We start from the raw sequence: 14065 nt of genomic DNA, 5'->3' as shown, positions 1-14065 counted from the left end.
TTTTCTTATTAGTAATTTTTGAGAGTGTACATCTTTATCATAGTCTACTCTCAAGTCGTATCATGCATTTTATGCCTACTGCAAGAACCTCATATTAATATTCTTCCATTTCTTTATTCCCAGCTCTGCTCTCTTTTGTCAAGGGTTTTACTTGTATATATGTCATAAGCCCAGAATACATTGTCATTATTTTTGTTTAAACAATCTCTTATGTCTTCAGACATTGTAAACACTAAGGAGAAACCCCTCTGTGTGTTACCTTCATCCCTGCCTTTTCCAATACTCTGCCTTCCGTTGTGTAGATCCATATATTCATCTGCTGCCATTTTGCTCTGCAAGGGTTTTCTATTAATATTTTTTGAAATGAGTTTTTTTGGTCATGACTTGTACATGTGACATTGTATTTATTTTACCTCTTTCATCTGCTTTATTAAGATACAAGTCATGTACCACATTATTCACTTAAAAAAATTTATTTATTTGAAAGGCAGAGTTAGAGGGAAAGGTGTGTGTGTGTGTGGGGGGGTCTTCCATTCACTGGTTCACTCCCCAAATGGCTACAAGGGCTGGAACTGGGCCAATCAGAAGGCAGAAGCCAGGGGCTTCATCTGGGTCTCCCACCTGGGTGCAGGGGCCCAAGTACTTGAGCCATCTTTCACTGCTTTCCCAGGCACATTAGCAGGGAGTTGGATCAGAAGTGGAGCAGCTGGGACTTGAACCGGCGCCCATATAGGATGCTGGCACTGCAGGTGGTGGCTTTTCCCACTATGTCACAGTGCCAGCCCCCTTGAGCCATTATTTATTAAAAAATATTTGTTCTATATTACCTCTATTTTGAGATTCTAGTTATCCCACAACTAACCAATATTCTTTTAATGTTCTGGAATATTTTTTATCTTTGTGTTTTGTTTTGAATAGTTTCTATTGCCTATACTTTTGAATTTGGTATTTTTTTCTAGCATCTAATCTATATCAATTCCATCCGGTGTGTTTTTCTTTCTTTCCTTTTTTAGAGATATATTTGTTTATTTGAAAGGCCAAGTTAGAGAGACAAAGAGATCTCCATCTGCCAGTTCACTCCCCAAATGGCCACAACAGCCAGGGCTGGGTCAGGAGCCGAAGCCAGGAACCTGAACGGCATCCAGATCTCCCACATGAGTGACAGGGGCCCAGATATGTCAGCCCTCACCTGCTGCCTCCCCTAGTGCACATTAGCAGGAAGATGAAATCGGGAGCAGACCTGGGAGCAGGTGTCCTGAGTGGCATCTTAACTGCTGTGCCAGACACCCACCCTGATGGGTTTTTCTTCTCAGTAATGTATTTTTTTCTCTAGAAGTTGGATTTTGGATCTTTTTTTATATCTTCCATGCCTCTGGTTAGTATTTAGAACATATGGAATATAGTTACAAGTTCTGATGTCTTTATCTGCTCATTCCAACATGTGGTTTGTTCTAGGTCAGTTTCCAGTTAATTGATTCTTTTCTTAAATGGGGATATCTTTTCTGCCTCTCTGCGTGCCTGGTGACCTGCAGTGATGTTTGACCCTGGATTTCTCTTTGTTGGATGCCAGACACGTTGGTACTGAGTTTCCATGAATCTTGAGCTTCGTTTTGGGGTAAAATGAAGTTGCCTGGAAGCAGTTTACTCTTTCCAGGTTTTGCTGTCGTAGCGCGTCAGGCAGGCGTTGCAGTGCTCAGTCTGGGTTAATTGCCCTCCGCTGTGGAGGCAAGAGCTTCCCGAACGCTCAGCGCCCTGCGCCCCGTGTGTTTGCAGCCCGGCTCCAGGTGAGTGCTCCTGGTCCCCTCTGAGCTGTCCAGCGAGTTCCTTCCTGAGCCTTGAGCAGTTCCCCCACACTCGCGCTCCGGTCAGCACTCTGCCGGGCACTTGTGGGACCTGCTGCCAAGCTCCAGGAGGCCTGGTAGCTGCTCGTGCCCTCTGGCGCTCTCCTGGCCGCCCTGCTCTCTGCTCTCAGCCCCGTCTTCTGAAGCACGGGAGTCTGCCGTGTTCCGCCTCACTCTTCGCCTCTGCACTGTGGCCTGGAAATTCTCTCGGGGCAGTCACAGGGCTCCCCCGGCTGTTGGTTGTCTCTGTCTTCTGCTGCTTCGTGGCTGGTGTCTAGAAGTTCGTTTGGTGTTTTCCTCCTTGGGTTATTGCAGTAGGAGTCTAAGCCAGTCCTTTTACGCCATCTCGCTTGGAAGGAGTTTGCCTGAAAGGGTTTTTAGAGAGAAATGAAGCTAGTTGGGGTATAAACTCTCCACCTTTTTTTTCTACAAAGAGCTTTGTTACTGTTTTCCTTTTTTTTTTTTTTCATGATAACCTTCTTGTTCTAAGTAAGTTTTCTATTATGTTTGCAGCTTGCCTCTGACTATCAATTTACTAGAAAGCCCAGACCTGCTGGAAACGGCCATTGGTGGTGGTGGTGGTGGTACCTCTGGCACCATGGAAACCTCCCAGACACCGGGTGAAGTGAACACAACCACCAGGCAGACGGGGTCCGAGGAGCCTGTGGGCGACTGTGGGAGTAAGTGTTCTGTCGTATACCCGTAATAGCTTTTAATTTTATCTTCCTTTGAAATGGGATCTTTAAGTCGGGTCCTCCAGGAGTATTTTATAAGAGCTGAGTTTTACAGTTTCATTCAGAGTAGTTATATCTTCTTGCCCTCCCTTTTTTTTGACTGAAGGGATCATTGAAATATTTAGGGTAATATAATTGAGGCCGTTAAACTTGTGTGTTGTTTATAAGCCATTAAACATTTACAAGGTTTCAAACTTGATTTGTACTTTGCTTCCCAAGTGCAAAGGAGAAAGAAAAGAATGTTTCCCTGCAGGTTTTCCAGGGCATAGAACTCATGGGTGTTTGCACATTCCATGAGCCTCGAGAAGGTGTGAGGGCCCCTCAGGTTTGTGGAAAAATGGAATTAGAAGAGAAGCTTGTGTTGGTGCAAAAAATTGAAAGCCACACATAGAAAGGGTGTCTTCAGAAGTTCACAGAAAATGTGTATTATGAAAAAGCTATTCATGGAGTTCTGAATTATTTTGCATCAAAATAAATATATGTTTTAATTTTCCACAAGCTTTTTAAAGTACTTGATATTTTGTTCCTAATGAGGAGGACTGTTGCCTAGCCTCAGGAAGAGAAGTAATACAGGAAGAAGGCTGCCTCTTCTAACTTTCTCAGAGGAAAAGGAGAAAGTGAGTTTGCTCATGGAGAACTTCTGTCTGGGGCCTGCTGGGTGTCAGAGCCCGCGCTGACTTTAAACAGGAGTCTCCTGATGGGGCCGGTGCAGAGCGTGCACATTGTAAAGCAGCGTGCGTTTCCATGGCTCTGCCCGGGGGAAAGTTAGACACCACCGAGTACACTGCTGGGCCTGAAGGTGCAGAATAGAGGATAGGAGTCGGCAGTTAGAGGGCAGCGTCCATGGGAAGTCGCACGGTGCTTCTGGCCAGCAGCGTGCTGAGCACTGTCGTACGTGTTCTTTTGCTCTCCAAGTAACCACCATGGGCGCACAGCTAAACAAGTGTTCTCATACGTCATGGCTGCTGTGGCTGTTGGCATCTGCCATCTTTACATTGGGTTTCTTTGTTGGTCTAAGGTTAGAGAAGCAAGAATTAACTTTTTATTTGTTATTTATTGTGTTGGCAGTTTCAGAATAATGCTTGAATTTGATTTTTTAAGGTAGTACTAGGTAGATTTTTAAAAATCCTCCATAATGTTTCTCATGCACTCTCTCTGTGGTAGTTTCTTTCGGTTTGGCTGGTTTTGACAGCCCTGTCCTCAGCTCTACTGCTTGTTACAAATACTTGTTCTTCGTCCCTAGAATGATAGCAGGCATAGAGAACCAAAGACATCAGGGTTTAGACTCAACCAGAAGCAGGACTGGGTAATGCAGAATGTTTCCAGGGTTAAAATAAAAACAGCCTCCTTTTATAAAGATGACCGTATTGATTTCATTTACATTCCATTTTTATGTCCATTATATGACATGTATGATTTATTTATTTGAAAGGTATAGAGTGACAGAGAAAGAAGGAGAAGTAGAAGTGAAGAAGTTGGAGGGACAAAGAAAGAGGGATCGAGAGATTGAGAGATCTTCCATCTGCTGGTTCACTCCCCAAATGCCCACAGCAACTGGGGCTGGGCCGAGCCACAGCCAGAAGCGTAGAACTCCATCTGGGTTTCCCACATGGGTGCAGGGACCCAAGTAGTTGGGCTACATCTGCTGCCTTCCCAGGTTCCTGAGCAGGAAGCTGGATCGGGAGTGGAGTAGCAGGCACTCACACCTTCACTCTGTTAAGGGATGCTGGCATTCCAAGTGTCAGTTTAACTTGCTGCACCACAATGCCAACTCCCATTATAGAAATTCTTTTTTTTTTTTTTTTTTTTTTTGGACAGGCAGAGTGGACAGTGAGAGAGAGAGACAGAGAGAAAGGTCTTCCTTTGCCATTGGTTCACCCTCCAATGGCCGCCTCGGCCGATGCACTGTGGCCGGCGCACCGCACCTATCCGAAGGCAGGAGCCAGGTGCTTCTCCTGGTCTCCCATGGGGTGCAGGGCCCAAGCACTTGGGCCATCCCCCACTGCACTCCCTGGCCACAGCAGAGGGCTGGCCTGGAAGAGGGGGAACCAAGACAGAATCTGGTGCCCCGACTGGGACTAGAACCCGGTGTGCCGGCGCCACAAGGCGGAGGATTAGCCTATTGAGCTGTGGCACCGGCCTAGAAATTCTTAAAGTTTAATTTCTTCAACACTACAATGGTGTTTCATTAGCAAGCGTTTATTGAACACATAGGTTTTAGCAGAGGACGGCATGGCCGAATGAACTAGGGACGCCTAGGAAAGTAAAGATTAAATGAGATGAGATGTGATCACTCTGCAAGTATTTTCAAGTGTGGTATATCAAAGAGTTTATTTTATGGAACTGTACTGGTGAGCAATTTACATGTAAAGAGCAGTGGAATTTGCATGGGTGTAGGGAAGAGTTTTTTAGTTGTTTCTGCCGTGCAATAAAAGTAGGTACCTGAGTATTAGTGACCCCTCCTTGGAGAAAGTACTCCAGCTGTGACGGTTGTGGCAGAAGAAATACTTGTGTAGTGTGAGGGTTTCGTGAATTTAACTCATTTCAGAGAGCTAACATTTACTCAGGCAGTGAAAATAATTGTTATGGAAAGGTCTTACCAGTCTTTGTATGGAGGATCTTATTTTAGTTGTAATGTCAAACTCTTCATTCACATAGGTAAGTGGTTACGGAGGACCACTTTGGGAAGTCGGTTATCCTGCGTCTCAGAACATTGCTCAGCTAAACAGAAGCAGAGAAAGCAGTTTTATTTCAACTAAAAAAAAGTGTTAATTTACCAGCGCAAACCAAGCAATTGTGATCCCAGCATCATCATGCTAAAAATACAGTGTCAAATAATTGGAAGCACAGGAAAACCAGGAAGGAGATGGCAGTTCAGTAACCAGGACGCTCTTAGATGGTGGCGACTTGCTTTTAGCCCTGGCAGTTCGTCATTGCTACCTGGAGAATTCTCAGAACTGCCAGGGCAGAACTGCACCTCCAGAGACTGAGACAGTGGGTTGGAGTGCGTCCTGGGATCAGAATTTCTGGCAAGCTCCCCATGTGGCTCTAACGTGCAATCAGGGAGGGAATCCTCTGGATTAATTTATGGATGCTTCTAGAAGATCCTTTACACAGAGTTCTCCCCTCCTTTCTTCTACCTGATTATATAGAAATTATTAGGCATTCAGCAACTTCTTGTCAAATAACAGTATAAAAATTCAAAGTTAGATCATATTAATCCCTACAAAACAAGAGTACTTCAGAGTAGTTAATTTGGATTTTTTTTTGAAGATGAGTTTTGTTTAAAATTATTACTTCTTCAATGGTTACAAGGTTTTATTTATAATGTATTTTGCAGCTTGAAAGGTAACCATGAAGGTGGAATGCTTGTAGAACCTGCCTGATGACATCAATGTATAATATAATGGATCAGTGCATTGAGAAGAAGTGTCCCTCATCAGCTTGCGCCACACGAGTTTAGTTTTAGGCAGTGTGTACTTAGGGCCACTGAAGAAAGATGGTGAAGTACTAAGATTAGACCTGAGCTTGGGTTGTCCCAAGAGAAGAAAAGGATCCACCCAGGTCCCCCACATGGATGGCAGGGGCCTGAGAACTGGGGCCAGCATCCGTTGCTTTCCCAGGTGCATTACCAGGGAGCTGGATCAGAACTGGGGCAGCCAGGACTAGAACCAGCTCTCATACAGGATGCCAGCATCGCAGGCAACGGCTTACCCCACTGTACCACACGCCAGCCCCTTGGTGAATCTTAACTACACATGCCACTGAGATTCTGTATCCAGTTGGCTTTTAGGAGTGGTGCAGACAGAAGGCAGTGTTCCTGCTTAGGATTAGCTCTTAATCAAATTAAGAGAATTTAGTTATGGAGAGGAAATACATTTTTTGTGTGTGTTTACTTGGATTATTAATTTTAGTAGATGACAGTGGTATTGAGGTAAAAAAGACAAAACTTAAACCCGTGCCCTCACAGCTGGGACAGCCTGGCAGACTAATGGGCTGTGTTGCCATGCTTTTCAGCTCTGAAAGAAACTGCAGAGAAGCTCAAACTGCTGGAGATGGAGAGCAGTCCTCAGCTGTCCCCGCGGCCCAGCGTCAACGTGAACGTCAACAGCCAGGTGGGGGTGCAGTGCCTCGGTGTGCACCGTAGCACAGCTCCAGAGCTAATACTCTGCTTTTGCTGGGAAATCAGAGCTCTCGTAAAAGGCTGAGCTCCCTAATCCAAAAGGTTCCAAAATCGGAAAAACGTTGGGCGCGGACACGATGTGGGTGGGAAATGGCGCACCTGACTCCATGTGACAGTCCCAGGCAAAATGTAGGCACACTGGAAAAATGTACGGAGTTGCTGTCAGGCAGTGTGAGTAAGGAGCATGTGAGACGTCATGAATTCTGTGCTTAGACTTGAGTCCTGACATGGCTCATTGTCTGTGTGCAGAAAAAGTGTGAATTCTGAAGTGCTTCTGGTCCCAGCCATATTTTAATTGTTGAAAATTTATTTTTTAAACTTATTTCAAAGGTAGAGAGAGAAACACAAGAGCTCATTTATCCAAAAATGCCTGCAAGAGCCAGACTGGTATGAGCCAAAGCCAGGAGCCTGGAACTCCATCCAGGTCTCCCATATGGGCGGCTGGAACCCAAGTCCTTGGGCCGCCACTGCTGCCTCCAAGCATGCACGTTAGTAGGAGCTGTCATTGCAAGTGGATCTGGGACTCAACCCAGTCACTCCAGTTTGGGCTGTGAGCATCCTAAGTGGCGTCTTGGCTGTTTGAACCAAACGCCCACCCAACTTTTGAACCCAAACATTTTGGATGAGGGATACTTAACCTGAATGCACCTGGTTTCTCAATAAAAAAGATGAAATGTGTGGCTGTCTAGGAGGGAAAAAGAAAGCTTGTGCAGCACAGTTAAGAACTGGAAGGTCGTCTTGTGACCTTCCACAGTGGAAGGTATCCTGCTGGAAGCCTGCTCTTGTCATTTAGTCCGTCCTGTTGAAGGACTTGTAAGCCTTTTGTTTGTTAAAGATGCATTGATTTCGCAAAGTAGAGTGACAGCAGGAGAGGGAGAGATCTTCCATCCACTGGGGTTCGCTCTCCATATGGCTGCAAAGGCCAGGCTGGGCCAGGCTGAAGCCAGGAGCCCGGAGCTCCATTCGGGTCTCCCACATCGAGGGCAGGGACTGTTGGCCCTCGGGAAACTTTGGACTTGTCCCACCAAGCGCCACAGAAGTTAGTGTCACAAGTGGTTGTCTTCAGTGACTGCTTCCCACCCTGCTCTTGTGCTGGTGGAGTGCTCGCCTGAGAACAGCGGAGAATTACAGTGCTTGCAAGGCAGAGTCGGGTCCTGGAGGAGTTTGACAGGCTGGACGGAAGGACTGGACTTCAGGAAAGATCCTGTGGCGAGTGCTCGCAAACGCAGAATCAGGAGAGAGACTAGAGTATGTGTAGAAACTTATGTCGCGCTGTGTGACAGCTCTGTAAATCGGGAGGGCTGCAAAAGGGGACCAGCCATGGAACTGGACTCATTTCCAGATACCACTTATTGAAAATGATGCAGGAGACTGGGAGCAGTTGGAGAAGACAGGGGTCCACTGGTGAAGGGGCTGAGACATGGGCTGCGCCTGGGGATTGTTAACTCAAGGGCCATCCTACAGAATTCTCGGGGAGAATTCCATGGCCACATTTGGTTATCTGAACAGCCGTGTGTGAAAGAGGAAGTCATGTGGCTTGTGTTCTGATGGCCTCTGAGAGGCGTGCGGGTCAGCAGACATGTCTGCTGGGGCCTCCTGCGCAAGTCACGCCTTGGTGTCATCATTTCCTGGCAGCCATCTGGACACAGGTTCTCTGGCAGTTCCTCCAGCTAAGACTGCAAAGCAGCCACCTTTGGGAGTGCTCCGGAGGTTGAATGACAGCTGGTCTCTCCCCTGGAGATGCAGGATTCGAGGAGGCGGTGCGGGGCTTCTGCCCTCTTTCCTGGGGCCTCCTCCTTCCTGGAGCTGAGGCCTGGTCTCCGAGTTTTGTCTTGACCCAAGTCCGAGAGCCTTCAGGGGCTTGTACTCTCCCCGCCCCATTACCTGACGCAACCCAGGGTTTCCTTGATCTCCAGATTTCACTTTAGGGACCTTTAGTTGTTGGTCTTTGAATGGCCTTCCAACAAAACACTTTTTTAAAAATTTATTTATTTATTTAAAAGGCAGAGTTACAAAGAGAGAGGAAGAGACACAGAGAGATCTTCCGTCTGCTGCTTCACTCCTCCAGTGGCTGCAGTTGCTAGGGCTGGTCCAGACGAAAGCCAGGATGACCTGGAGCACCATCCAGGTCTCCTGCATGGTCTCAGGGTTCCAGGTATTTGTGCCATCTTCTGCTGCTTTTCCAGGTGCATTAGTGGGGAGCTGGATTGGAAGTGGAGCAGCCGGGACTCAAGTCAGCGCCCATAGGGATGCTGGCATTGCTGGCGTAGGCCTAACCTTCTGCACTACAACACCACCCCCGTATTTAACATTTTAAAGATATATAACGTCCAAACATTTAAGTGATATATATTTCTTTTTTTAAGAAAAAATATTTATTTATTTATTTGAAAGAATTACACAGAGAGAGAAGGAGAGACAGAGAGAGGTCTTCCATCTGCTGGTTCACTCCCCAGTTGGCCGCAATGGCCAGAGCTGGGCCTATCCAAAGCTAGGAGCCAGGCACTTCCTCTGGGTCTCCCACGTGGGTGCAGGGGCCCAAGAAGGCCACCTTCTACTGCTTTCCCAGATTGTAGCAGAGAGCTGGATCAGAACTAGAGCAGCCGGGACTCAAACCAGCACCCATATGGGATGCCGGCACTGTCGCAGGGGCTTTACTCCCTGCACCACAGCACCGGCCCCAAAATGATATATTAAAAAAAAAATTCAAACCCTGCTATTTAAAAAGTTATAAATATCTCCCCTTATTTCAGCAACACATTGTAGACAGTAATGGCATGAATGCGCCTTCAATGTGTTTACTCAGTTCCCTGTCATTTAGATTGTTGCTAATTTTCACTGTCATGATCAATGCTGTGCCAAAATTAAAAACGAAAACAAACAAACAAAAAAAACAATTACTTATTTAAAAGGCAGAGAGACAAAGAGAACACTCCCATCTGCTGGTTCACTCCTCAGCTGCCTACAGTGGCCCTGGCTGAAGCTGGGAGATAGGAACTCAGTCTAGGGCTGCTGTGTGGGTGGCAAGGACCCAACTACTTGAGCCCTCACTGCTGCCTCCCAGGTTCTGCACTGGCAGGAAGCTGGAGTCAGGAGCCAGAGCCAGAAGAGGAACTCAGGCCCTCTGATGGCGAATGTGAGTGTCTTAACCAGTGTTCTAACTGCGCGGCTTAACAGTCACTCCAGTGGTCTTTTTTTCTGTAAGATTAAAATATTACAGATATGTTTTAAAGATTTATTTGAGAGAGTTACAGAGAGAAGGCAAGAAAGAGAGAGAGGTCCTCCATCCACTGCTTTATTCCCCAAATGCCCACAATGGCCAGAGCTGGGCCAAACCAAAGCCAGGAGCCAGAAGCTTCATCCGGGTCTCCCATGTGGGTGCAGAGGCATCCTCCACTACTTTCCCAGGCCGTTAGCAAGGAGCTGGATCGGAAGAGGAGCAGCCGGGACTCAAACTGGCACTCACATGGGATGCCAGCACCATAGGCGGAGGCTTAACCTACTACGTCACACTGGCCCCAAAATATTACAGATTTTAATTCAATTCCAATTCAAGTTGTAAGAAGTATTCTTACAACTAAATATTTGCAGTCATGTGTATTTCCCTGGGTTCATACCCAGGAAGTGGGGGAGGGTTTAAGGATAGGCACCATTCTGAAATTTTTGGGATTTCCAGAGACACAGTAACAGCTTCTTCTCTGACCACTGTCCCGTGCGCTGAATTCTCATTTCTACTTTTAATATAGGCAGAGAGAGCAGTCTCTCCCCGCGCCAAAGGCAGGTCACTGAGAACCCAGTCATGTGTGGCTCATCAGGGATGAGCAGGTAGTCCTAAGTCTGCCGTGCACTGGTCTCTGAAGATGAAGTCGAAGCATTTGAAGCAGCCCTGACTGAGAAAGGACTGCCAGCCTGTCTGCGCAGACGGCAGCCATCTGAAGACAGGCGCCGGGGGAGTCTGGTCTAGAGTAGTGACTCCCAGGCTGCGCTGTGCGCCGCAGCCGCACGGGGAATCTGCTTACAGATTCTGATTTGAGGGTTCCAACCCGGAAGCAGGTGTCCAGAGAACGCCCTGAGAAGCAGCAATGCCAAGGTAGAGCAAGTGGGTTAATCCCGTCTTGTCACCTCTGGAGGGGCGGAACGGTCTGCAGTCCTGAGCCTGACAGCCAGCCTGTCTCACAGGGTGAAAGCCCAGGGGATCTGGTGCTGAGAACATATTTAGAGTTTCTTATGTAGACCGGCATTAAAAATTAGCCACAGTTGGGGTGGGTGCTATGGCGTAGCAGGTAAAGCCACCGCCTACAGTGTCAGCATTCTATATGACCACAGGTTTGAGTTCCAGCTTCTCCACTTCCAGTCCAGCTCTCTGCTATGGCCTGGGAAAGCAGTGGAGAATGGCTCAGGTCCTTGGGCCTGTGCGCCCATGTGGGAGATGTGGAAGAAGCTCCTGGCTTTGGATGAGCCCAGCTCTGGCCGTTGTGGCTATCTGGGGAGTGAAACAAAGGATGGAAGACTTCTCTTTCTCTCTGCCTCTGCTTCTCTGTAACTCTGCCTTTCAAATAAATAAATTAAAAAAAAAAATTAGCCATAGTGACGGATAATGGTCATCATTACTATTAACAATCCTTAGTCATTTTCAGTTAACTACAGTATGCATTGTACAAATGATTTGCCCTTCTTTTAAACTTAATTTCTTCCTTCCCATTCCTTTACTTTGGTGATAGTTCATTTATATTGCTTTAAATGTGGTCTTCATTGATTGGAGTTGTGTTGTTTCTATCCTTTTTTCATAAGTCTGTGTCTGAAGATGACCTGTTCGTGGCTTTGTCACCATAATCCCAGCCACAGTCATCTCCTTGGTGATGGCTCCAGAGTTATCAGCATGAAAAATGAGTTGTTAGGGACTTCTAGAAATCAGTGACTTCTAGAAATCAATGAGCCCAGGTCTCTCAGATGACCATACCATCTGGGACTGAAGCCTGAAGTGGACCACACACAGAGAATTGCGACTTCCGCTTAACTAATTTCAGCTGGGCTTTAGGTTGTGCCTACAGAGTTGTATCCTTTTAATTCTGAAGCCTTTGCAGGTAGATATCGAAGGCATTGATTGTGTCTGGCGTGGGGTAGGCTGCTTAAGACCTGTGGAATTCTCGGTTGCCTGAATATGAGCTTCCATCGAGTCCTGTCCTGTTTCCATGTGACTGTGGCCTGTGAGCGGGTGACGGCGTATTTTTCACACGCAGGAGGAGGTGGTGAAGTTGACTGAGAAATGTCTTAATAATGCCATCGAGAGCCCAGGACTGAATGCCGTGAGAGTTCCTCCTGACTTCAAGAGTAACATTTTGAAGGCTCAAGTAGAAGCAGTGCATAAGGTGAGCAGCTTTGAATGGGGAGAGTCCTCGTGAAGTGCACAGTGTAGGGCTTGGCGGATGGTTCAAGTGCAGTACCAAGAATTACACTCAGGATGGCAAAACGCCTTGCTCGGCTCTAGATTCTAACCAAGCTAATTAAGACGAGGCAGTCATGGGGTAAAAAGCAAGTAGAGATGCTGAGGTTTAAAAGCTTAAAAAAAGAAGCCAAATTCCTGTAAAAGTGAATCTTTAATTTGGGCTGCTTTTATAGCCAGGAAACCTAGTGATTTTTAATTTTTATAAGGATTGTTTTCATTTATTGAAAGATAAAGTGGCAAAGACAGAGTGAGAGATGTCTTTTAGCCACTGGTTCACTCCTCAAATGGCTGTAGCAGTGAGGACCAGACCAGGCCAAAGCCAGGAGCCGGAAACTCCATCCTGGTCTCCCATGTGGGAATTGATGGAGTGCACGGTTTTGTGTACATTGCTGCTATCAGTGTGCAGTAGTACACACAGCAGTATATGTGGTGGGGTATGCAGTCAGAAACACTTCAGAAAAGAGCGTGGCACTGTATTAAACATATACTTACCATCTGACCCAGCAGTTCCGTTCTTAGATATTTACCTAAGGGAAATGAGTATACCTTGCAGTGTTGTTTATAATAACTGAAATCTAGACAAAGCTCAGATGTCTTATCAGCAGATCCACACTGTAGCGTATCCGTAAAGGAAATAAAAAGAGTGAATTAGTAATACATGGAGCAAGCACAGGTGAACTTCAGAAGCATCATCCACTCTAAAGAGGCAGGCCCAGAAGAGGGGTATTGATTCAGGGTTCCAAATATATGAAACTGTAGAAAGTATACAGTTCATTGGTTGCTTTAAGGGCTTTTGAGGGGGTTATGTGAGAAGTCTCAAGAATATTTGGGAAGGGGGAGATGGGAAATTACAAATATACCGTATATATTTTTCAAAATTCATCAAGCAGTATTTAACATGGATACATTATACTACATATAAATACAAAAGATCTTCAGAAGGTTCATGGAAAGGTGTACTAGGAAAAAACTGCATGGATTTCAAAATAATTTCGCACCAAAGTTTAATCTTCCATGAACTTCTTGAAGTGCCCTTACATATGTGGAGTTAACAGACTGGTGCCTTACGTAATTGAGAACTGTGTGACAGGTACGTGTGAATTTGTATCCCAGACACGCTAACGTTGGCTCGTGGTTGCAGTACTGATAAGGTGCAGTGACCTCTCTTTTGAACAGAAGCAAACTGATAATTCTGTTTTTACCAGAAAGTCTTGTTACTTGAGTAACAAGATTAACTTTTTTATGAATTCGTTTTCTTAGGTTTCAAGAGAAGATGCCTTAAGCCATAAAAACGCCAGTGTTCAGGATGCTTCCACAAGCAGGTACAGCCAGGGCTGCACTGAGTGAGCGTGGTGCTGGTTGTTCTGCTGCCTTTGTGATCTTTTTTCTTGCTCCTCAGTCTGCCACCACGTGTGTTTGAAAGGCAGTTGAATTCGCTCTTTCCTGTCCGTGGTAGAGCTACTTAGTACTAGCTTCAGGTTATCTGAAGATACTAGCTCGTCTCCCTGCATCCCCTTTCGTCTTCAGCTGACTCAGATTGTGGCGCAGACACCATTTTTAGAGCTATTTTCCGCCTCGCAGGGCACCTACCTGCAAGGACAGACGCTCCGTGTCTCGGGAGTCGTGGTTAGTTTCTGTGCGCCCTGGCGTCACGGTGCCCCGAGCTGGCAGGCTTGCTGACTGTGGGCTCTCGCGGTCTTTGCTGCTCCCTTCAGGCCCCTTCTGCCTTGGTTTTCCTTGATGAGTTTTATGCCCTTTACTTGTCTCGTTAGGCTTGCATTCCTACTCTCTGCCAGTTTGCTTTGCTCTTTCCTGTGTATCCAGTGTTCGTCCTGTAGTTAGTTGGTGCTATAAAGTGTTG

The 14065-nt window shown here is 46.4% G+C and overlaps 1 protein-coding gene across 4 annotated transcripts in view; it reads left to right on the top strand.

Moving 5' to 3' along the window:
- The window catches only part of EPB41L5 (erythrocyte membrane protein band 4.1 like 5), a 116326-nt gene that overhangs the window by 88907 nt on the left and 13354 nt on the right, over positions 1-14065 (top strand). For all 4 annotated transcript variants that reach the window (XM_062184301.1, XM_062184235.1, XM_062184082.1 and 1 more), the window contains exons 17-20: positions 2355-2521; positions 6593-6690; positions 11999-12127; positions 13465-13526. In XM_062184301.1, coding sequence (XP_062040285.1) covers positions 2355-2521; positions 6593-6690; positions 11999-12127; positions 13465-13526 — 456 coding nt within the window. The remainder of the gene's footprint in view (positions 1-2354; positions 2522-6592; positions 6691-11998; positions 12128-13464; positions 13527-14065) is intronic.

The sequence above is a fragment of the Lepus europaeus genome, chromosome 1 (assembly GCF_033115175.1).
Source record: "Lepus europaeus isolate LE1 chromosome 1, mLepTim1.pri, whole genome shotgun sequence".
NCBI classification, from domain to species: domain Eukaryota; kingdom Metazoa; phylum Chordata; class Mammalia; order Lagomorpha; family Leporidae; genus Lepus; species Lepus europaeus.
Note: the sequence above shows the minus strand (reverse complement) of the source record. Positions and strands in the feature narration are given on the sequence as shown.